Raw genomic sequence first — 23,863 nt, forward strand, 5'->3', positions numbered from 1 at the left:
AATGCCTCAGAATAGAAATAGTGTGTGGCTGCTGGCATGCACGCATCTCCTCTAGAGTAAGAAACAGCTTTAAGAACGTGTGGCTGCTGGCGTGCAAATATCCCCTCTAGAGTAAGAAATAGCTTTAAGAACTTGCTTGCCTCCTTTAAATGCCTTAGAATGGAAAATGCACGCATCTCCTCTAGAGTAAGAAACAGCTTTAAGAACGTGCTTGCCTCCTTTCAAGGCCTTAGAATGGAGTGTGTGGCTGCTTGCGTGCACATGTATTCTAGAGTAAGAAACAGCTTTACGAACTTGCTTGCCTCCTTCAAATGCCTTGAAATGGAAAGAGTGTTTGGCTGCTGGCATGCGTGTGTCTCCTCTGGAGTAAGAAACAGCTTTAAGAACTTGCTTGCCTCGGAAAGAAAGTGCATGTCGCATTCAGGCCTGAGAGAGTATGTGCACGTGTGTGCCTGCCTGCAGACAAGCACCTCTCCTCTAGAGTGGAACAGCTTTAATGTCTAAAATGATGGAAAGGGGAGCCTGGGAAGCACCACTCCTTAATGGGTAATGGAAAATGGATCTTTCAGCACCCCACGGTGAAAATAGATATCTGCCCTCCCGATCTTGGGAGGCTCCAAAAAATGGATCAGGGCCCCCACCGAAAGCCGGGGCACAAAACAGGTTAAGGTTTACCCCGAATGCACAATCCTACTGCACTTATGCATATATAACTCTGTGTTGCATCTATGGGAGTTGTAGTTTTACAAGTTTTGTATCCTTCTTTGCCAAAATGTGCTGATTTCTCGCCAAACTACAACTCCCATGATTCCATAGCACTGAGCCATGGCAGGCAAAGTGATGTCAAACTGCATTAATTCTACAGTGTAGATGCACCCAGAATCAATCCCTGGGAGTCTGAAGGGTGTCACCTGCTGATTGGAAAAAGAAAATGCTCCCTTTAGTTTCCCTTTTTGTTTTCTATGTGTAAAGAAAGTCCTAGTCTCTAGCAGAGCCACAAGATGCCCTTTTATGAGGACAGCAGAGAACTTGAATAAAATAAATAACTCTGACCTCTCGGAATTGTTTCAGTAAGATGCTAGTGGTTAAGATAAGCATTCTTTCCCACACTGCAATACTGAGTATGGCCTATTTCTAATCTGGCCTATTTCTAATAAAAACATATTTTTTTATCAAAATGTCATTGCAGTGAACAAAAAAGGGACTGGGAAAATCCACTTTGCTTGTGCCACCCTTTGTTCCTGAGAGTTGCTGGTCCCCTAGCCAATTCTGAATGCAATATCTTTGAATAATCTTATTACGCACCTGTGTTTAGGCAACAAAAGACCTAAAATGTGTAAATAAACATGGTGACGATAGCACATAATGAGCAGGCCTGTGAGATTGTTCTTTGAGAATGTTTATATTTTTACAGAGGGTGGAAAATCTTTATCACTTCATATTGTCAGACTTCAAATCTCAGAAGCTGCAGCCAGCATGATCAGTGCCAAGGAATTATGGGAGTTGTAATCCAAAATATTTGGAAGGGGGAAATTCCCCAGCTTTGTTTTACACGATGTTTGGATGGACATTTCTGTGTAGTATTATTTGTAAACATGAGTGAGAGCGGGCCACTGTGAAGTTTTGGGAGTAGACAAGAAAGGTCTATTGGCCTCGGAGGAGAAGAAGAAACATACTGATGTGCTAGCAATCACATCCGTGATCGCATCTCCTCCTATGAGCCAGTGCGGACCTTGAGATCTTCCGGGGAGGCTCTTCTCACGCTCCCACCACCGTCTCAAGTGCGGCTGGTGGGGACGAGGGAACGAGCCTTCTCGGCAGTGGCCCCCCAGCTCTGGAATGCATTGCCAAAAGAGATCAGGCAATCCCCTACATTATCCAATTTCCGTAAGGAACTGAAGACCTGGTGGCGTCGGCAGGTTTTTGAGTAATTATATTGGACTACCGCCTATTTCTGAGCCTGAATATATTGCATAAGATTTCCCTAGCCTAAAATGACACATTTTAATATATTGGGTTTATGGTTCCCGTCCCCTTGATCTGGTCATGTAAGTGTGATTTATTGTTATAATTGTATTATTTTACTTTGTTTAATAATGTGTATTATGTTGTTATGTAATGTTTGTGTTGCTTTTATGATTGTAAACCGCCCTGAGTCCCATCCGGGAGATAGGGCGGTATATAAATAAAGTTTTATTATATTATATTATATTATTATTTATTATTAGCAATAGAGGCTTAACAGCCATGGTGTTGCATTATGAGCATCTCATGTAGTAGTGTTTCAAACTGCTCCTCTAGGATAGTTTTTTTCCAAACTTCATTAATCAACGTGAACTAACAGTTTGCATTGATGTATTCTATGAGTTTGGTCCCATCTACGCTGCTATATAAAATCCATATTATCTGTTTTGAACTGGATTATATGGCAGTGTAGATCTAGTCTTAATGTGCTCCTGCTGTATACCTTTCTTCTCCCATAGACATTTTCTGTTATATTTAATACCATCAGAGATTCACATTGCAGATTTCACTTTTATGGATTTGCATATTCACAGATGTTCTAAGAATCTTTAGGTCCTCTAAGCGTGGCTCTATGATCAATTTTTTGAAGACATTGACCATAAATTCGCACTAGATCAGTGGTTCTCAACTTGTGGGTCCCCAGGTGTTTTGGCCTGCAACTCCCAGAAATCCCAGCCAGTGTTCCAGCTGTTAGGATTTCTGGGAGTTGAAGGCCAAAACATCTGGGACCCACAGGTTGAGAACTACTGATTTATTCCTAATACCTTATATACTCGAGTATAAGATGACCCGAATATAAGCCAAGGCACCTAATTTTACTACAAAAAACTGGGAAAACTTATTACTCTGGGGACCCATGGATAGAGAACCACTGAACTAGAGGTCTGATAGCTTCCTAGAAAGAACATTTTTGTAGAAATCTATAGGTCCTCCAGTGCCATTCAATGGTTGCTTTCCAGTGGAAGTTGACTGTGCAGTTGTGCTGGAGGACCTAGAAATTCTTAGAACTGTATTCTCTCAGGTGAAAAAAGAGCAATTTTTCACATTCATGAGGGTCCTGTATCCTTAACCCCAGTGAATTCAGAAGTCTGATGGTACACGTCCTCATAAAAATTAAATCAGTGGTTTAAGAAGAAGGTGTGACCAAATGTGTACCCTCTAATATCAGCAAGGAGGCACTTAGTATTCTATTTTACAATATATTTTGGAGAGGGAATTGGTGCCATCAGGGCGCCTGGATGCCTTCCATGTAGCCTCTTCTCTATTGTTCAAGATTGTAGAGGTCAGCACAAGAATACAAAAGTGACATGGTATTGTTTCGGGTAAATCCAGGCTCCACATATTGAAAAGATGTCATTTCAAAATCAGGCCGTTGCATCCTGTGAGATGAAAAGCTGCCCCAGAGACTATCAGTAAACATGGAAGCCAAACTGAGGAATTACCGTATTCGCAAAGGTTTCCTGCCAAGGCAAACCCAATATTCCCAAACACAGAGAGAAACTTAAAACGATTTCTCCTGGCCCTGGATCTTGTCACGGAAAACGGAAGGTGCCTGTTGTGTTGTTCTGGTGAGAAAAATAAGGAGGAAGATACTATCAATGCCATCCTATCACCTGCAATACACAAAGGATGAATGTACAAGTCTAGGTTATTTTAGAGTTTTTGTAATTATTTCAGAAATAGGTGTGAGTTATATTCAATACTTAGGCCCCTTCTACACTGCCATATAATCCAGGGCCCTTTCACACAGCCTTATACCCCAGAATATCAAGGCAGAAAATCCCACAATATCTGCTCTGAACTGGGTTATCCGAGTCCGCACTGCCAATTACTCCAGTTCAAAGCAGAAAATGTGGGATTATATTCAAGTGTGTGGAAGGGGCCCCAGATTATCAAATCATATAATCCACATTATCTGCTTTGAACTGGATTATATGAGTCTACACTGGCATATAATCTAGGTCAAAGCAGATAATCTGGATTTTATATGGCAGTGTTGAAGGGGTCATAGTTGCATCTATAAACAGTTTACTACAATGGCCCAAGATGCATGATTCCAGTGCAGATAGTATAGCAGATAAACTATCAAAGAGATTAAATTTATTTCATATCTCAGAACTTGGATCCTAATATATCTGTAAATAATCTCCAAATAACCTTAAAAGAGATTCCTTTGTATCTTAAAATGATAGGCTCCTGCTACCTCTTCTTCCAATACATGCTAGAGAAAGTAAAAGCATCACAGGTAATACAACATGTTATCAAAATGCATGGAGTGATTTGTGCACAAAGTGCAGTAATGAAACTATAATCTTTCATCTTAGGGCAAATGGAACCAGGAGTTCAGGACACGTTGAAAGGAGTAATGGGACACTGCCAAAGATTACCAGGTGAAAGGAAGCATGGAAAAGAAGAGAGAGGTGCAAATGTTACAGTTAGCAGGAAATGGGGATCTGTATCAAAGGTTTATATTAAATTTCATTAAATTAAATCTGAAATCCATTCTGTTGCTTTCGGTTAAAATTTAGGGGAAAGCATAGGAAACTGCCCAGTCCATTCAGTTCAACATTGTCTACAGTAGCGCTACACAAAATGATGACATGTTTCTGTGCCAGTTTCTATGTCCATCCCTAAGCCACCGGCTGCTGGTCCCTGGCAAGTTTCTTTGAAAAAGGAAAGAAAGAATTGTACCCATTGAGCTCAAATTCAGATGCCTGGCACATTAGGAAAAAAAAATTGCGAGTTCCTCACATTGGATAGCTTAAGAAGCACTGGTCTACAATGACTCCTGGTTTAAAATCAAGAGCTTTTACAAATGGACTGAGAGATTACAGGCTTGAAACTAAAATGTCTTTCATACAACCAAATGACCTGTTATTGAGCTACAAGTAGAGACTGCTGCAAAGGACAACATGGTAGCTAGTGACAGAGGCTGGATGGCCATCTGTCGGGGGTGCTTTGAATGCGATTTCCTGCTTCTTGGCAGGGGGTTGGACTGGATGGCCCATGAGGTCTCTTCCAACTCTACTATTCTATGATTCTATGATTCTATGACTTCCACATCAGACCAAGAACCTCATCACATTGAGATCCAAATCCATGGGGGACCAGGGGGAAACTGTTGACCCCAATGCCCCATGGATTTGGACCTCAATGTGATAAGATCCTTGGTCTAATGTGGAAGCTACCAGACCAGTGGTTCCCAACCTATGGTTTGTGGACCACCAGTGGACCCCAAGAACTAAAATATATTCTGCGGCCTCACGGTTACTACACCGTTGCAATGAGAGTGACTGGTCTCATGAAACCCTCTTATAGTGCCGAGGCAATGAGGATGTCGGGAAGGGAGAGGCTGACTACCCACGAAAGGTGTGACAACAAGCTCCTGACTGCTGCTTCTCCTCCTCCTCCTCCTCCTCCCTCCCCCTGAGCAGGTGGCGCCTGGAAGCAGGAACACCTTGGTGTCTTTGTTTTTAGGCCTGTTCCTGGGGTTATTTGGGGTGCTGATTCAGAAAATTGCATTGGATAGACCACATTAGCTCTAGATTATTAAATATGGTTTTCTGTGGGCGAACAGATGGCGACTACTGGATAGCATATGTTTTATATCAGAAACTAGAGCTGATGTGGTCTATCCAATGCAGTTTTCTGAATCACACCCCGGACAACCAAATTGAATCTAAAGTTGACCAAAAACTGATTTGTAACCCTTTTGGTACTAATGTTGGAGAGTGGTCTCTGATCAAAGTGGTCCCTGGTCAAATGCTTCTGGTCAAAAATAGGCTGGGAACCACTGCAATAAACCACTGCACCCCTTACCCCATCCCACATGGGATTGCGTTGCTGCCAAAAGGAGAGAAGAATGAAAGGGTTTAAAATTTGGAGGTGACTTTGTAATGGAGAGAAGGGATCAATGTGTTGACACTGTTGACAGGACAATGACAAGGAGACAGAGGGACAGTACAAGGAGGTCAAATTACTTAAACAGCATCTATAAATCCACAAATATCAAATCCCCAAAAGAGAAACACAGCAAAGGGGGCGGGGCATCTGTACAGCAATTTCTGTGCAAAAAACACAAAGTTTTCTGTGCCTGAATTAATATTTCTGCATTGAAAGTTTATCCAGAATTCTTCTTGAAAGGGTTTTCCAACACCACAAAACACCTTTTTCTAGCCATGTCTAATTATTTTTAATACTCTTTCCATCTCTAAAAGGGAGCTGAATGAGTCAAAGGAATTCGTCTAAGCAGGCATTTTGTTTATTGTGCTTAATAGCGTTGAGATGAAACCTGCTTATTGCAAGATAATAATGTTAGTAAAATAAAGAACAATACAGTGAAAATACCGAAAATAAAGTCAAGCTTTCCTGTTTATTTATTTATTCATTGAAAACATTGTCCCCACCTTTACATCCTTCAAAAAACCCTCAAATCAGCTAACGACCATATGTAAAACATCCAATTGAATAAAATGAAAGACTGTTAGAGCAGAAATATCAAATGGAGGAAAAATGTTTTATTAACACACGGAAATATCAATGTTTTGCCTTCTCAAAACATTGTGATTTCAATGTCATAATCCCTATGTATGGAATTCCACACTTTTGCATTTATTTGCTATTTATCCATTCTCCTTCTCCATCACTCTCAGGAACCTTCCACAGGGCTGAATAAAATTCCAAATTTTCTGCTCTGAACTGGAATATATGGCAGTGTGGACTCCAATAACCCAGTTCAAAGCAGATATTGTAGGATTTTCTGCCTTGATTTTCTGGGTTATATGGCTATGTTGAAGGGACATGTTTGAAGATTGCAGTATTTTTTTATTTTGCTCAGTTTTAAACATTGCTGCGTTTGTGTAAAATTGACAAAAGCTTGTATACAAAGCTTCTTTTTGTTGTCAAAGAAGAAGGTACGCAACAGCCCAGTTCCAGTAACCAAGCATTGCTGATTTTATGTAGGGCAATACCTGCTAGAGTATAAACATAAATTACCTGTGTTACTAAATTCCTGGGAATATGCCTGGGAATATGAAAAGAAACATAAATCACATGTTTTGCGGAATGTAATGTCCAGAAAAATATGCATCACGTAGTTTTGCCAAGAAAAGCATTCATCTACAGACTGTAAAAATGCAAATGCTGCCTGGAAAACACGGACAGATTTAAATGGGGGTGCTGATTGAAAGATAAGAGGGAGTACAGATGTCTTCTATAAAGAATATATAGGAAGGAATTTTTTTTCAAGGTGAGGTTTGCTGGCAGGAATCTATGCCCGATGAGTCTGGTCGCCTGCAAAACTCTTGTAGCTGAATCAACACTTTTTTTCTTGACGTATTCTTGACCGAATGCAATTCTGGTCCCTTCTACACTGCCATATAAAATCCAGATTATCTGTTTTGATAATCTGGATTATATAGCAGTGTAGAAGGGCCTTTGTTTTCCTGTTCAAGCATCTCCAAGAAGCCTGGCAGAATCCCTAAGAAACATCTACTAATGGCTAGCCCTAAATTTGCACCATTGTTTTATCCTGGAATATATTAAATAAAAACCCATTAAAGTGTCTCTAAGGCCCTTTCCACACAGCTGTGTAAAATCCACATTGGACTGGATTATATGGCAGTGTGGACTCAGATAATTCAGTTCAAAGCAGATACTGTGGATTATCTCCGCTCAGTCATGGAAACACACTATTTTTTGTGTCAGGAGCGACTTGAGAAACTGCAAGTCGCTTCTGGTGTGAGAGAACTGTCTGCAGGGACGTTGCCCTGGAGATACCCTGATGTTTTGACCATCCCTGTGAGAGGCTTCTCTCATGTCCCTGCATGGAGCTGGAGCTGATAGAGGGAGCTCATCCGCGCTCTCCCCAGGTTGGATTCGAACCGGCAACCTTCAGGTCAGCAACCCAACCTTCAAGTCATCAGTCCTGCCGGCACAAAGGTTTAATCCACTGCACCACCAGGGGCACACTGGTTGATCTTGGGCAAGTCACACACATTCAGTCCCAGAAAAATCCGTCACCATAAGTTGGAAATGTCTTGAAGGCACACAACAACAACAGCTTTGAGTATGCTGGATTGCTCTGGATTTTTTTTTAAAAAAAGAGAAGCCATATAGAAAATTTGCTCTATGAACCAGGTCCTATCCCTGTAATATTTTTGTCTACTTTCATTTTTATGAAATTGGCTAAATTTTCATCTGGACGGGATCTTGTTTATAGCTTGTTTATTTTAACTTCTTTTGTACCGTGGGTTGGATGTTGTATGTATGTCTATGTGTTAAATGTTTTGATACGGCTGATGGGCTAATCAATAAAACATGATAGTGAAATTGGCTAAATTTAAAAGTGGGTTGCTGTGAGTTTTCCAGGCAGTATGGCCATGTTCCAGAAGCATTCTCTCCTGACGTTTTGCCCACATCTATGGCAGATATACCTCACAAACTCTGAGGATGCTTGCCATAGATGTGGGCAAAACATAAGGAGAGAATGCTTCTGGAACATGGTCATACAGTCTGGAAAACTCAAAGGAACCCAGTGACTCTGGTCATGAAAGCCTTCAACAACATAATTTGGAAATTGTTGAAGATCAAATCGTTCTTAAAGTTAAGGCACTAATAATTTGTGTTTCTGAGTAGCAAGGAAGAAGGTAAAGATTTTCTTTTTGTCTTATAATCATATGGGTATTCAGCCACTTCAGAGAAAGAGGTTAACATCACATTATTGTGTTTAATTTGTGATGGAAAGAATGCGGTTCGAAAAGTTTACAATCTCCAGGGAGAAATCATGTATGGGATAATAGCTTCCTAATGTGTGAAAAGAACATATGAATCACCTTATATATTTCAAAGATAGTAACTCAGCTCATACCATTTCTTTCAGGAAATAGTAATGTGAGCTATTATCTTCACGACAGGCATTAAACAATCAAGTTTCCTCACAAAGAAGGGGATTTTCACTGAGTGGGTGCTGTGGTTTTTTTATGTGTGTGTACGTGTATAAGTTGTTTAAAATGTGTATGTTTTATTCATAATTGTAAAATAATATTTATAAGATGTTTTGTGTGTCATTAGAATAAAACTTCAGTGGATGTGTATATTTAGAACACTTGGGAGAGGAAAGGCTACTTTAGCACAGGACATTATGTACACTTCTTAGTTAATTTATGTCTAAGAGCAAGAGTGGCGAGACATTCGGCTTTGTCACTTTCCTCTGAGGCTGGGTTTACTGCAACCCTTGGTGTGTCCTTTCTTGAGGATTGGAATATATATTAAGAGTTTCCAATCTGTGGGTCAACCTTTTGTTTTTCGTATTTGCTAACATGTTTCCGTAAAAATGTGAGTGAATTCTGTCTCTGTTGCTTGAAACAGATACAGGGATGACACCATACTTTTTTATTGTGTCAGAAGCAATGTGAGAACATACTGCAAGTCGCATCTGATGTGAGAGAATTGGCCGTCTATAAAGACGTTGCCCAGGGGATGCCTGGATGTGTTGCTAGGAGGTTTCTCTCATGTCCCTGCAAGCTAGAGCTGAAAGATGGGAGCTCACCCATTTCGTGGATTCAAACCGGCAACCCAACCTTCAGGTCAGCAGTTCAGCTGGCACAAGAGTTTAACCCATTGCGCCACCATGGCTCCTTGACACCATACTAGTAACAGAAAAAAGCAAAGATAGAACAATTACCGAAGAAAGTCAAGAACGAAAGTGCAAAGTCAGATTTACAGCTGAGTAAGGAAACAAAAATAATTGGCCAAACATGATTTACAAAACTTTAACGCAGACAATGAAAATAGTCAGATAATGAAAATCATGGTACACTGCAGCCATATAATCAAGAGATATTTCAAATTCCATAACCTATTGCATACGCTGTTGGAATATAACTGCACCCAATCTATGGGCACATAATACTTCTGGCAAATGTTAATCTCCATGAAAATGTGGATACCACCTTTTGAAAACCAGTAGTCAAAAAAAGCATGACCTTGTTAGAAATCAACTCTTTGAACAAATGATATTCACAAGCATTAATGTAATGACATACAGGTAACTCAGCTGTTACACTGAAGAACCATGTCTTTAAACTGCCAAAGATAAAGACATGCAACTACAGAAATGTATTTGGTTAGCAGAGGATGGTTATTTCTTTGCAGGTGAAGTTGTCCAAAAGATATACACTCCCTTTAAACCTTTTAGTTAAAATATGCACTCAGAGATAAAAACAAAGTCTTCTTTGAAAAATAACATATCTTGTTTACTCATTAACAACTTTTATTAACTCACCATACAGACACATTTCTTATTGAAATTCAGTTACAAATAGGGTGTAGCTTCTCTGTGTTGTGTATAACGAGTATCATTCTTTATCAATAGTCAATAGTCTTTAGGTATAGTTGTACTCACCAAAGTCCATAACCATACTGTATTCATTGAAGTTTCTACTGAAATCCAAACAGCAACCTGCTTTTATTGAAGATCAAACACATACTTGCATCCAACTCCAGTGAGGTCTGATGCAAGGCTGCCCCCACTGAAGTCCAAACAGATACTGAATACAAAATGGAGTCTTGAGTCTGCACATGCTCAGTACAATCACATGTCTATAACTCCTACCACACCAGAGTCAAATTGGCAAAACAACATACATATAGAATACAGGTTAGCAAATATATACATGAACAAATAAATAGTGGAAGCCTTGGGAGATTACTATTTCCAACAAGAGAAAGCTAGTACTGGGGAGGGCCACCATGAAAGAACTAGACGTGATTGACAGATGTAAAGACCTATTATTGAACGTTGGGCACATGCCATCGTATTTTCAAATTCTATGTCTGCTTCTGAAAGTTGGACAGTGAAGAAGACTAATAGGAAGAGAATCAACTCATATGAGATCCAAGCCCCTTCTACACTGCCATATACAATTCAGATTATCTGCTTTGAATTGAATTATATGGTAATGTAGCCACTGAGAAGTCCAGTAGAAGCAATAGGGACATACTTGCCATGTTCTGATTCCAATGTTGTTGATCCAGATGACCAAAGCTGTCTCATACCTAGGCCTGAAACAAAATTGAAATATTGCTGTGAATTTTCAATAATTTCTGTCTTATGGATACTCTAAGAGGAAGGATTTTCTTATCAACATTTGTTCAGAAGGGTTTGCCCTTGTCTCCCTCTGAGCTCAAAGCCTGGACGCTTGTCTCCAGGGAAGAACTCCAAAGTGAAGCCACTGTCTCGAAAGGTAAGTGAGAAATATATATAATTTTCCTCATTATGTGGAAATGTGGGTGATTCCACAGGCTGATACTTAATGGGATTGGAATGAACTGCGCTTGCTCTTTGCTTAGATTAGGAAACAGTACTCATGAATACGACAGGGTGGCAATACCTTCACCCTTCAAGTAATAAAAGAAAATAATACAGATGAGAATTGAAAGTGTTGAAAAAGCCCCTAAACTACCTTTCCTTTTGCTTTGGGACACATGGAGGAAGATGCCCTTTGTAGCTTAACACAACAGGGGAAGTTCAGCTTTTAGGATACCTCCTTCCTCTGGAAGGGCACCTGTCACTGGCCATTGTCATCAGCAGGATACTGGATCACAAGGATCAGTGGTCTTGCTGACAAAGGAAAACCTCTTTCCATCTCCCTAGTTTGTTTCTCTGGACATAGCAGGTTCTAATGTACACCTTTGTGCAGATAGCCAACTATAGCCAAGTCCTTGCACCAGTGTCTTTTTCAACTGTCCTGGGAGGAAATGGGAAGGGATGGCAGGAGGATAAGAGCTTCCTTCCAAGGATATTTACCTTTGCCATAGCAGAAGATGGGCCAAACTGAAGGCCAAAAACTGGAATGCAAACAATGGAGTCAGAACAAATCCAGGAGGGTCAATGTTCTGATGTGAAGAGGAAAAATAACAATGGACATCTTGTGTATGTCAGGACTTTTGGTAGGTAGTTTATAAACAAAACATCTTCTGGGTCTGTTTTGATTGGACATCCTGTCTGTTTCAATCCATGCCCCATGCGATAAGCAGCTTCTGGAAGAGGATGCAGTTGATATGCTGCATTCTTTGGAAAACAAGATGTCCCCATCCACTGCGATGTTAGAGTATGATGATGGAGAATGTGGATAGGTCAACATACACTTGCCATTCATTATGAATTGAAATTAGTCTATACTAGTCTTCCCAAGATGTGCTGGACTACAGCTCTCACCAATGGTTATTTGGCCAGAATGATCCAGAGCATTTGGAGGTCCCCATGTTTGAACAGTAGGGATATGCGATCTATTTAAAAATGGTTCAAAAGTCATTACAAAATTGAGGTGGCGCTGGCGCTTCGTTTCTAAAGTGTTTCTAAAGTATACTTAGTGAAAATTTTGTTACTATAACAAGACTAACAATATTTCGTTACTATTTCGTTCCAGTACTTGCGCATGCACATAATTAAATGACTCTAATTGGGGAAATTCAGGGGCTCCTTTCTCCCTTGTTTTTAAAGCTATTGGGGTAAAACTTGCTACAATTGTAGAACACACCGACCACTGTTAGCACACCAAATTTCACAATGTTTCACTTATCCACAGAATTTTGGCATATTTTCAAAGTTTTAGGGAGACAGACCTCTCTCTCGACTATCCTGATGCTCTGTGCTTTCTGATGCTGATGCGGTCTTGGAAAGGGCCTTTTGAATTTTCTGGTATAGGGCTCCTCCCTTCACAAACTACATTTCCCAGAGTTCTGTGCTGTTCCCAAAATACACTGCTCCCTCTTTTGCCCGCTGCTAATGCCAAGACTACATTAATTTCACAAAGGAATGGCAAAGCACTAAGTCAGCCTTTGTCTTTGCTTCCTTGCCTTGCATTTAATATGAAACTGACTTTGCGAGCCTTCTGAGATTTACAAAACTCAAACAAAAAAGTTTCGATTCTAAAATATTTGGTGTGGGCCACTCAAACGCTTCGGATATGGCTTCCGAGTTACAAAACTTCTGTTTTTCTAACAATTTCCAAAACTTCTGATTTTTGATTATTTTTTTTTGCACAAGCCTATTGAACAGGTTGGCCTGCACAAAAGGAGCCATGCAATGTGGCCTTGAAAGATTCTTCAGTTCTTCCAAACAGCTTCCAAATTGCAACCACCCCAATTTCCCATAAAATAAAATCAGGGTGATGACATAACAAAGGCCAGCATTTGAAACACTGAACTCAATGTGGCCTACAAAAATAAAACTCTTGCAAGGGCAGCTATAACCAGGGGAAGACGTGTGGTTTGAACAACGGGCACCAAAACTTATTATTTTCAGAGCAGGAAATCTCTCTATATGGCTCAACCAAAACCCTAGGTCATGTGGGTCTTCCTTGTTCCCAGTAGGTCTGTACTTTAAGGATGAAAAAGAACAATAAAACAAGGAGGTTGATTGTCTTCCCTCTCTTCCCACTTCATTGGAACCCCTTGCTTCCAGATATTCTTAGCAGTTAGAAGAGCTTACATTGTTCCTTCTAACACCTTTACTCATACTAGTTTCCAGTCCTCTGGTAGATATATGACTAGGGAGAAAGTGTCTAAGGCAGGTCAAAGTATTTTTGCTCTTGGTGAAAAACAAACATCAATCTCCATTAATACTGAGGTATCATGAAACGTAGAGTAGGTAGGCAAGGGAGAGCCTGTGTCATAAGAAGAATGGTAGTGAGCATTAGACACTTTAAGTACTCACATTACTCTACTAGAGCTATTATATCTATCCCTGATTCCAACCATGGGATGTTTACAGTTATTTTAATTAAAGGTGCTAATCAGTGCATATTCTAATTAGTGTGTTGCGTCCCATTGATTTCATTAATCCTAAGTGGGTATAAGATTCATCCAAAATATGTTGCTGGAGAAGAGTTCTCCAACTACCACTGGCTACTAAAATAAAAGAGTGATATACCGTATAATAAATAGAATGAGTGAGTCTCAGAGTAAATAAAGTCTGAACTCTCGCTTAAAGTGTGACAGTCTAAACTGAGGCTGATATACTTTGGTCATAGCACGGAGAAAGTGGATAAGGCTTGGTCAAGTCGAAGGTTATAAAAAAAGGGAGACTGCAATACATGTGAATTGATTCAAATCAAGAATGGCACAGCCTAAGTTTGCCGAACCTGAGGAAGATAGGTGATGAATAGGGAACTTGGACATGTCCCTTTCATAAAGTCAGTTTGATGGCAAATAGCAACCACAACAATTTAAGATTAAAGTGTTTAAGATTAAAGTTAATTCACTTGGTCTTAAGACAATGCAATCCTATGTAGCCAATACTACCATTAAGATTGCAATTTTTAATTGATTAATTGCTGTCTTTAAAGTGGTGCCTTTAACTAATCAGATTGCTCTCAAGAACTACAGATTATATACACTTTCTTAATTCTTTCACATGACATAATGGCTGCTACAGCATGCATATAGATCATCGGGGATGAAAATAAACTGCTTCAGAATTAATCTTTTCATATGCAAATTTGTTCAGATTTGATTAATTATAAGCAGCCTTTGACTATGATTTCATTAACGAGATGACATTTAACAGGCCAAATGAATTCATTCCTGAATTAATGTGAATTACGACAAAGATAATGAGGCATTAATGAATGCTATAAAAACCCACATTTTTTGTGGGCCTTCCATTCAATAGGTAGAGGAATGAGTACTACAAACTGAAGAATTCATTGTTGCAGACTTGTTCCTAAACTTCATTCCCATTGTTCCTCTGTCAGCAATGCTTTAACATCATTAAGCAGAAAAGGGGGATATTGCAAGAGTGGGACAGACTGAAAAAAGCCTTGGTCCTGAAGAGCCCAAGATGCCCTCCTACTTCTAATAAACCCACAAATTACACCAGATCTGGTTCTGATATACTGAATCTCCCTGCCTTATCCCCACATGCATTTTATTTTTTTACCCCATACAAATACTTTTAAAAATCAAGAGAGACACTCCTCAGCTACCCATCCAGGATGATACACATTGGCAAAACCTAGGCAGTAGTGACTCCTCTCCCATCCTCTGACCTCACATGCACTTTTGTTATTGACTTTCTTCAGTAATTGTTCCGTCTTTGCTTCTTTCTGCTAGTAGTATGGTGTCATCCCTGTATCTAGTTCAAGCAACAGAGACAGAATCCACTCACATTCTTACTAAAACATGTTAGCAAATATGAAAAACAAAAAGACGGCCCACAGATTGGAAACTCTTAATATACATTCCAGTCCTCAAGAAAAGACACACCAAGGGTTGCAGTAAACCCAGCCTCAGAGGAAAGTGACAAAACCAAATATCTCGTCACTCTTGCTCTTAAACATAAATTAACTAAGAAGTATACATAATATCCTGTGCTAAAGTAGCCTTTCCTCTCCCAAGTGTTCTAAATATACACATCCACTGAAGTTTTTTTCTAATGACACACAAAGCATTTTATAATTATTATTTTATTAATTTTATTTATTATTATTATTTTACAAATATTATTTTACAAATATGAATACAAAGTTTAAGCACAACTTAAACGCATACGCACACATCAAAGAAAACACAGCACCCACTCAGTGAAAATCCCCTTCTTTGTGAGGAAACGTGATTGTCTAATGCCTGTCTTGAACAAAATAGTGAACATTACTATTTCCTAAAAGAAAGAGAATCTGAAAATTGCTCTGTTAATCTTAATTTTTACTCACAAACTTGTTGAGTGATTTTAGCTATTTTAAAACTGTGGGTTCAGAAGCCTCCAGAAGGCCAAATCAGACACAAACGGGTTAGAAGACAAAATCAGAGGTCTAATCTTAATGGCCAAAAAAGCACTTCAAAGTACTAAAAAACCACAATTATGAATACAGAGCATTTTTATTTCATTTGACAGCTGTTCAAGAAATCCACACCAGTTCCTGATTTGATGAAAAACGTACCCGCTAGGATCCACACTCTGAGTGGCAAAGAACTCCATGAAGCATCATCACTGGTTGGCTGTTGTAGGTGGCAGAAAATTTAATAAACTGTCATTGGAACATCTGAAGTGTCGGTCCATTTAATGGTCTGCCTTTGAGAGAGTGGAGATCAAAAGGAATGCAGTGTGGCATTATGCAAAAGAGTCTGTTATGGGCTTAATGGGTTAGTTCTGGTGGGCACAATTGGGTTAAACCACACAATAGATACACAATAGATAATTATGGGCAATGACCATCTCAATTGTTGTAGTCCAGCCTTTTATTGTGCCTGTACTTGATCTCACTGGGGATTCTGGGCCTATTAGGCAGCCTGATGATGGCATTGGGGATTCTGGGCCTGCAGGCCAGCAGGAAATTCAAGAGATTTTAAGCCCTGAGAATGAGAGTTCTCTGTCCGAGGAAGGCCATGCTCCAGAAAGGCAGTTCCCTAGAGAAGCAAGGTCAGAGACAGAACTGAGCTCAGAGGATGAAAGTGAAAGTCCAGGATGTATTCCTAGTTTTTGGATGCTAATCTTGTACTTTGAATTGTATAGATTATTTCTGACATTTTGACTTTGACTTTGATTATTTCTGACATTTTGACATATAATATATATATTATTCAATAAACTGCTTTGCAATTTTACCCTGGACTGAGTGTGGTGTTAAATACAGAGGTGCTTCCCAGCCTTGGAGAGCAACATCAATAAGTGAACCTGGCTTGAGGCATGGCTGTTGGATCTCTCACAGGTATCCCCGATCTTATCAATGGGAAAAAAGAAGACTCCGGGAGCTCTGATGTACATGTATTTGGGAACTTGCCCTTGTCTTCCAGTTCATTGTAAGGGGATTATGGAAATGAAAGGCAAGGGTCTTGAGTGTGACCAGACAACATTCCAGGAACAGCTCACACAAAAGTTTAATATAAGATAAAGAGGCACAGCTCATTGGGTTTTGCGGAACTGCAGTTTCCATATTATATTAAATTATATATTTTATAATTTGGAAGTCTGATTTCTTATATTAAACTGAGTAAAATTCTCAGAGAATTCTAGAATTCTATAGGATGCAACCATTTAAAGTGGAATTTGTTGTTCTTATGTCTTTTCAAACACATTCGAACTTATGGCAAAGCTATCTAGGGATTTTCTTGCCAGAATTTGTTCAGAGGGGGTTGCCTTTGGCCTTTTTCTGAGGCTGAGAGAGTGTGACTTGCCCAAGACCATTCAGTGTATTTCCATGGCTGAGTGGGGATTTGAATCCTGGTCTCCAGAATCATAGACCCATGCTACACAATGCTGGGTCTCTAACGTGGAATTACAGTGCTAGAATTGTGACATCTGAAAGGATCCCTGGATCTGGATAGAAGAAACATTTTCAGCAGCTTAGGTGTTTATCTGAAATTATTAATTACAGAAAAAAAGCCTTGTGTGCTTACTTTTATGTTAACCAAAGTAGAGTTTGTTCCCAAATCGGTGAAGGGGGAACGCATAAGCAAGACATCTGAAACATCTCTGAACCAGACAGATCCTTTCAAGAAGGACTGAAATATTATTTAAAATCTTTCAGCACTCTGCCACAGAGTTTGTGCCAACAATTTCACACACGCGTTACATTTTTTCCAAGTTGCTTCTTATCTCCAAAGAGTCCCCTGCACTCTGATAGAGGGTGACAGAGCCATGCAAAACATTTTCCCGAAAATATGTATATATCGGAATACAAGGGCTGTCGCCTTTGATGCTCGGCCAAGCATGCCTCTTGAAAGGGAAGCTCAAACATGGCAGTTCATGTTGCAATTTGCAGGGCTTATCTACAAAACTGAGCGGCCTATATTTCTTATCAAGCATTTAGCTAGCTGTTCATACTCAGCTCTCCTCCCATCTTTGCATTAAGGCACCAGTGAAGCACACTAAGGAGAATTCAGCCTCTAAAAATACACAGAGTGGTATAGATTACAATACCTGTAACAAGACTGATTCGACAACTTAACAATCCAACATTGGAGAGTGCTGAAATCCCAAAGCTGGAAGGCAATGCCGTTTCTTCAGAGTTAAACTTAATAAACTGAAATTTTTACCTGCAAGCAAACATGCGAGCAAATTTAAGACATCTCTCAGGTGGTTTTGATAGAAGAGGTTATGTCGTGTTAACATGAGGTTGAACAAAATGTAATTAAGGCATTTTTATAGCATTTTTCAGATTATATGAGATTCTAGGATAGTGTAACTTTTGATAATCAAGCCATGGCCTTTTTCTTAGTTACACATATCACTTTGCTACAGCCCAATGTTCTGAAATCATGGGATTTGTAATTTTACAAGGTCTTTAGCCTTCTCTAGCAAAGAGTGCTGGTGCCTCACCAAACTACAAATTCCAAGATTCCTTGGCATAACTATAACCAGGGCCTAAATCCCCGCTTAACCATGGAACCCCACTGGGTGGCTTTGAGCAATTCACACTCTTTCAGCCCAAGAGGAAGGCAAAAAACTAGAATAGAGCACTATAACTTAGAGTTGACTTGTAGGCCCATAACAATCAGAACAAGGATTCTGCTCTTCATAACAATCATAATAAAACCTACTCTGTATTTTCAGCATTCTGCAAAACCAGCCAGGCATTGTCCTAACATTTAAACTCTTTTTTAAGGGGGAAGGGAATGGTTTGCCAGTTAGGTCTCATAGATACATACCAAACTGCCCCTCTACAAGGTGCTGTAGGATATACAGGGTGTTTGTAAAAGACCTCCCTAGTTTTAAGTATAGATACATTAAAACTAGGGAGTTCTTTTTCAAACACCCTGAAGGAACTGGCAAAACCACCTCTGAATGTTCCTTGTCTAAGAAACCCTGAGGAAATTAACAGGGTTGCCATAAGTCAACAGGCGAGTTGAAGGCACACACATACACTTTTCCACAAGGCCTGAATACATTAGCATCGAAAATGAAATGTCCTATTGTTAGCAAGTTAGGTCAGTAAAGTTGTAAGTGTACAAGGATGGAGGCAGACTGTGTTGGGACTCAGCAGCAAGGTGCTGGGGGTTTCTCAGTGGATGAGGGGGATGATAGGTTCCCCAATGAGGAGTCTATGTATGATCAGAGTGAATTGCAGGCCTTAGATCAGAAAGAAGTGCCAGCTGCAGTTCAGACAGAGGATGTTTGGGATCCCAATGTTTGTTCCTTAGCAACCGGGGGAAAGTCCGTTTCTTTTGGGAATCAACCTTAAGCAGAAGATGGAGAGGTTTCCTGGGATATCAGATTAGGCCCCACATGAAGGGAGTGAAGGATAGATTAAGTAGTAATTCAGAATGACTCTGTGAGAAATCCTTGAGATCCAGGTGTCAAAGATATGACCTCATGGCTTCTTGGTCAAGGCTGAGCTTAAATTAAGTAATGTTTACTTGGTGTCTCCAGAGCAGACAATGTTGCTGTAGATTTAAGTTCCTGTTCAGCTCTCAAGCTCATAATTCAAATATCTTGTATTTGCCTGTAAGAGTTTTGTATTGAATTGGAAACATTCATGTTTTCATGCTTATGGATTTATGTCTATGATCTTGACTTCTTGGATTCCATGTACAGTAGAATCTCGCTTATCCAACCTTCACTTATCCAACATTCTGGATTATCCAACACAGTCTGCCTCCTGCCCGGATCCACAGATGTTTCTCTAGGCAGCAAAGACTGAAGTTTTTACGGATTTAACTTCTGACAATGTTGTTACTGTAAGTTCATTTTATGCAATTTTATCTTTAATTGTCAATTTTTAAGTAGTCAATGTTTTTGTAGTAAATGTTTTCAATACATTGCGATGCTTTGGTGCTAAATTCGTAAAGACCGTAATTACTGCATAACGTTACCTTGTGTTGAACTTATTTTTCTGTCGATTCGTTGTAAAACATGAAGTTTTGGTGCTTAATTTATAAAATCATAATGTAATTTAACGTTTAATAGGCTTTTCCTTAATCCCTCCTTATATCTAACATTTTTGCTTATCCAACGTTCTGCCAGCCCGTCTATGTTGGATAAATAGGACTCTACTGTACCTTGCTATTTTGGGCTAATGAACTTTGTATATATGGACTACTGCAATTTTATAGCATTTTTCTACTGCTTTTTGGGAAATGTCCTTTTCCCCTTATGTACATGCTTTTGTAAATAAACTGCTGTAGTTAGAAACTACTGGACCTTGGTGTGGTGCTGGGTGAAAAGCTGTACCCAAGGCTATAGTGCAACAGACTGCAATTGTGAAAACTCATGGGGAGAAGTACCACATTTTATATCAGTCTGTGAAATGGCCAAATACAATAAGCTGTATCTACTGTCTGAATTTTTTTTAAAAAGCTACATATGATTTTTTTGCCAGAGGCAATGGTGCCAGCTCAAATACCCATTTTCCATTCCCAGTTCTCTTTGGGCTATCTTTTCCCCCTTTTCTTTGAAGGCTGCTTTATCTTGTGTGATCATCTTCTATGGCAGGGTTCCTTTTCCTTTTTTCAAAGAAAAAAGTCCCAGCTAGGCTGGCTGATGGCCAGAGGTTCTGAGAGTTTATATCAAACAACATTTGAAGTTTTCCTGGTTGAGAACCATTGCTTTCAGAGCTACATAAGGTCATTGCAACTGTTTCCCTATGGGACTTCTATCCCCACTAGGGCTCCTTAGCATTACATTGTCACAGACAGAGCACTGTATTTCTTTGTAAAAATTATAAAATGTCCATCTCCATGGGCAAGAGCATAACTATAGTTTTAATAGTCCTTAGTTTAATGTTTTAAGTTGTATATTGGATTATTTCAGTACTGTTGAAGGCTTTCATGGCCGGGATCACAGGGTTGTTGTATGTCTTTCGGGCTGTGTGGCCATGTTCCAGAAGTATTCTCTCCTGACGTTTCGCCCACATCTATGGCAGGCATCCTCAGAGGTTGTGAGGTATGGATAAGACCAGTTTATTCATACCTCACAACCTCTGAAGATGCCTGCCATAGATGTGGGCGAAACGTCAGGAGAGAATACTTCTGGAACATGGCCACACAGCCCGAAAGACATACAACAACCCTATTTCAGTACTGTTCGCTGCTTTGAGTCTTTTTTAAGAGAGAAAAAGAGGGATATAAATACACATAACAATAAAATAATTATAATTATATTAACTAAAATAATTTTTGAATTCAGTCACATAAAATGTATTTATATTCATCATAATCATAATAATAACAATATTTTATTTCTATCCCGCCCTATCTCCCCGTGGGGACTCAGGGCAGTTCACAACAAACAGAGGCAAACATTAAATGCTGTAAAGTGCAATCAGAAACATAAACGACCATAACTCAAAGTAAAACATATTAAACATCAACATCAAGCAATAGTGAAACATTACAACAAATTAGGCATGACATAACTAAAATTATACTTTAACAAACATTAAAGACAAGACTTGGAATTAGGACTGATAAAGGATTAAACAACAGTGTGTTGTCGAAGGCTTTCACAGCCAGAATCACTGGGTTACTGTGAGTTTTCCAGGCTGTATGGCCATGTTCCAGAAGCAACCCGGAAAACTAACAGCAACTCAGATTAAACAACAATTTAAAAACCAAAGTAGCAGGCCATTTCCATATTCTGTTTTCGTTATATTTGTTATGTATATTTAGGACTTTTGTTCAGAGTAAATTTCCTTCTACTCATTGTGTCATTATTAAAAGTGCATGATTTACTCTGGGAACAAAGCTATTGGAACAAAGGATTCTTGGCCACTCAATAGACCACACTGTGAGCACCACTGGATCCAACAGCAATAATGGAATAAATTAAACATTAAGACAAACAATCCTTGTGCTTAGCCAATTCCCGCTCCTACAATAAGATTTCCTCAGATATATATGCTTCAGAAATCAGATTGGAAGATTTAGCCCTTGTTTATGAAGGGATGAGCCATCACAAAACATTACAATGCAGCTTAAATTCAGTAAACAAAATGATGTTACAAGGGTTTTTATGGAAGTCTCACAAAGCACATGAAATGAAGTTATTCATAAAAGCCACCATTCCTTTGGTTCACTGATGGTGCATATATCTTTTTACACCAATCCTTGGGGATAAAGAGGCAGCTGCTTCACCCTAAGGGCATAAGGGCAGCTATATGCTGCTGGGCTCACTTGCTTTCCATTCACTCCAGCTATTGATTAGCAGGATTTGTTCAGATTCGTTCAGATTTGTTCCTCTGAGGCTATGGTTTGCCCAAGATCACCCAGTACATTTCCATGGCTAAGCATCTATTTGAACCCTAGTCTCCTGAGTTGCCCTGAAGCAGTGGAGGCCCCAGCTACACTGCCATATACAGTAGAGTCTCACTTTTTTTTCCATGTCAGGAGCAACCGGAGTTGCTTCTGGAGTGAGAGAATTGGCCGTCTGCAAGGACGTTGCCCAGGGGACACCTGGATGTTTTGATGTTTTACCATCCTTGTGGGAGGCTTCTCTCATGTCCCCGCATGGAGCTGGAGCTGATAGAGGGAGCTCATCCGCGCTCTCCCCAGGTGGGATTCGAACCTGGCAGACTTCAGGTCAGCAACCCAACCTTCAAGTCACGAGGCTTTTATCCCCTAGGCCACTGGAGGCCTAGGTTCGAATCCCACCCGGGGAAAGTGTGGATGAGCTCCCTCTATCAGCTCCAGCTCCATGCGGGGACATGAGAGAAGCCTCCCACAAGGATGGTAAAAACATCAAAAACATCCGGGCGTCTCCTGGGCAACGTCCTTGCGGACGGCCAATTCTCTCACTCCAGAAGGAACTCCGGTTGCTCCTGACACGAAAAAAACGTTCTTTGAGTCTTTTGAGCAAACCTTCGCTCATCGAACGTTCTGTATTACCAATGCAGTCTGCCTCCCGCCCACATCCACAGGTGTTTCTCTAGGCAGCAATGCACAGCGGGCCAACATGCCCAAAACTAACACAAATACAGCCATGCTCCTAAACAAAATATGATGTTTTGACGCTTAATTTGTAAAATCATAACGTAATGTGACGTTTAATAAGCTTTTCCTTAATCCCTCCTTATTATTCAACATTTTTGTTTATCTAACATTCTGCCAGCCTGTTTATGTTGGATAAGTGAGACTCTACTGTAATCCAGTTTCTGAATTCATATTATCTGTTTTGAACTGGATTACATGGCAGTGTAGACTCATATAATCCAGTTCAAAGCAAATTATCTGGATTCAGAAACTGGATTATATGGCAGTGTAGATCCAGCAAAAATGACCCGAATCTACATGCTTGTTTCTCCAACAAATGTCTACCTTTTGGGCATATGGCAAAGGCATGTTGCCCCTGCAATGAAAATCGTTATTTTCTTCTCACCTCCCCTTTCTATTTTGCTAACCAAGTAAGAGCCTGAAGCTTACAGCAGTTGAGAAATCGAAACTAATTAAACGGTTCCTTTACAAGACATATTTTACTTGAAGTGGTGTTTATCCTGGCCAAGTTGGTAGGAAAACAGGATATAGCCAGTTTTAGACAGAGCATTGTTAGCTCAGATCATGTGGTCATTTTCACATTTTAAAGTTGGGGTTTCCACAGTATGCAGTGGGTGCCAACAATAATAACCAACTGTTTATTTTGGGTGGTGGCTTTTTGAGTGAGTTCTGTTGATTTGGTGAGGAAAGTTTCATATCACCCAAAAATGTCTAGGTCCATAAAAGGGAAATCATCCAAAGTCAGCCAGTTCATTGGATTTAAGTGAAGACTCATCCTGTGCTGGAATTGAATCTAAAAAAAAGTCAGAAAGTGAAGTCTGCTTTCTACAGGAAATCCTGTTGGACTGTTGACTGCCTACAAATAATTTACTCGTTTATGCCCTCAATATATAAATGAAAATCTTGTTAT

General features: G+C 39.7%; 1 protein-coding gene and 1 long non-coding RNA gene across 3 annotated transcripts in view; one reads left to right on the forward strand and one right to left on the reverse strand.

The window, feature by feature from the left end:
• Positions 1–16,632, forward strand: part of cdc14a (cell division cycle 14A) — a 123,268-nt gene extending 106,636 nt beyond the window's left edge. Inside the window, exons 15-16 of one of the 2 annotated variants that reach the window (XM_062979530.1) lie at positions 4,350–4,445; positions 15,923–16,632. In XM_062979530.1, coding sequence (XP_062835600.1) covers positions 4,350–4,419 — 70 coding nt within the window. In that variant the 3' untranslated portion in view covers positions 4,420–4,445; positions 15,923–16,632. Of the gene's footprint in view, positions 1–4,349; positions 4,528–15,922 lie in introns of those variants that run through there. The other variant, XM_062979529.1, reaches the window with a different exon arrangement.
• On the reverse strand, positions 6,379–20,894 carry LOC134298651 (uncharacterized). Its single transcript, XR_010005747.1, has 3 exons — positions 17,948–20,894; positions 15,969–16,099; positions 6,379–11,088 (listed from the first exon to the last, which is right to left on the reverse strand). It is a non-coding gene; the product is annotated as an uncharacterized LOC134298651 (long non-coding RNA).
• Positions 20,895–23,863: the final 2,969 nt, after the last annotated feature.

This window comes from Anolis carolinensis, chromosome 4 (assembly GCF_035594765.1).
Source record: "Anolis carolinensis isolate JA03-04 chromosome 4, rAnoCar3.1.pri, whole genome shotgun sequence".
In the NCBI taxonomy this organism is placed as follows: domain Eukaryota; kingdom Metazoa; phylum Chordata; class Lepidosauria; order Squamata; family Dactyloidae; genus Anolis; species Anolis carolinensis.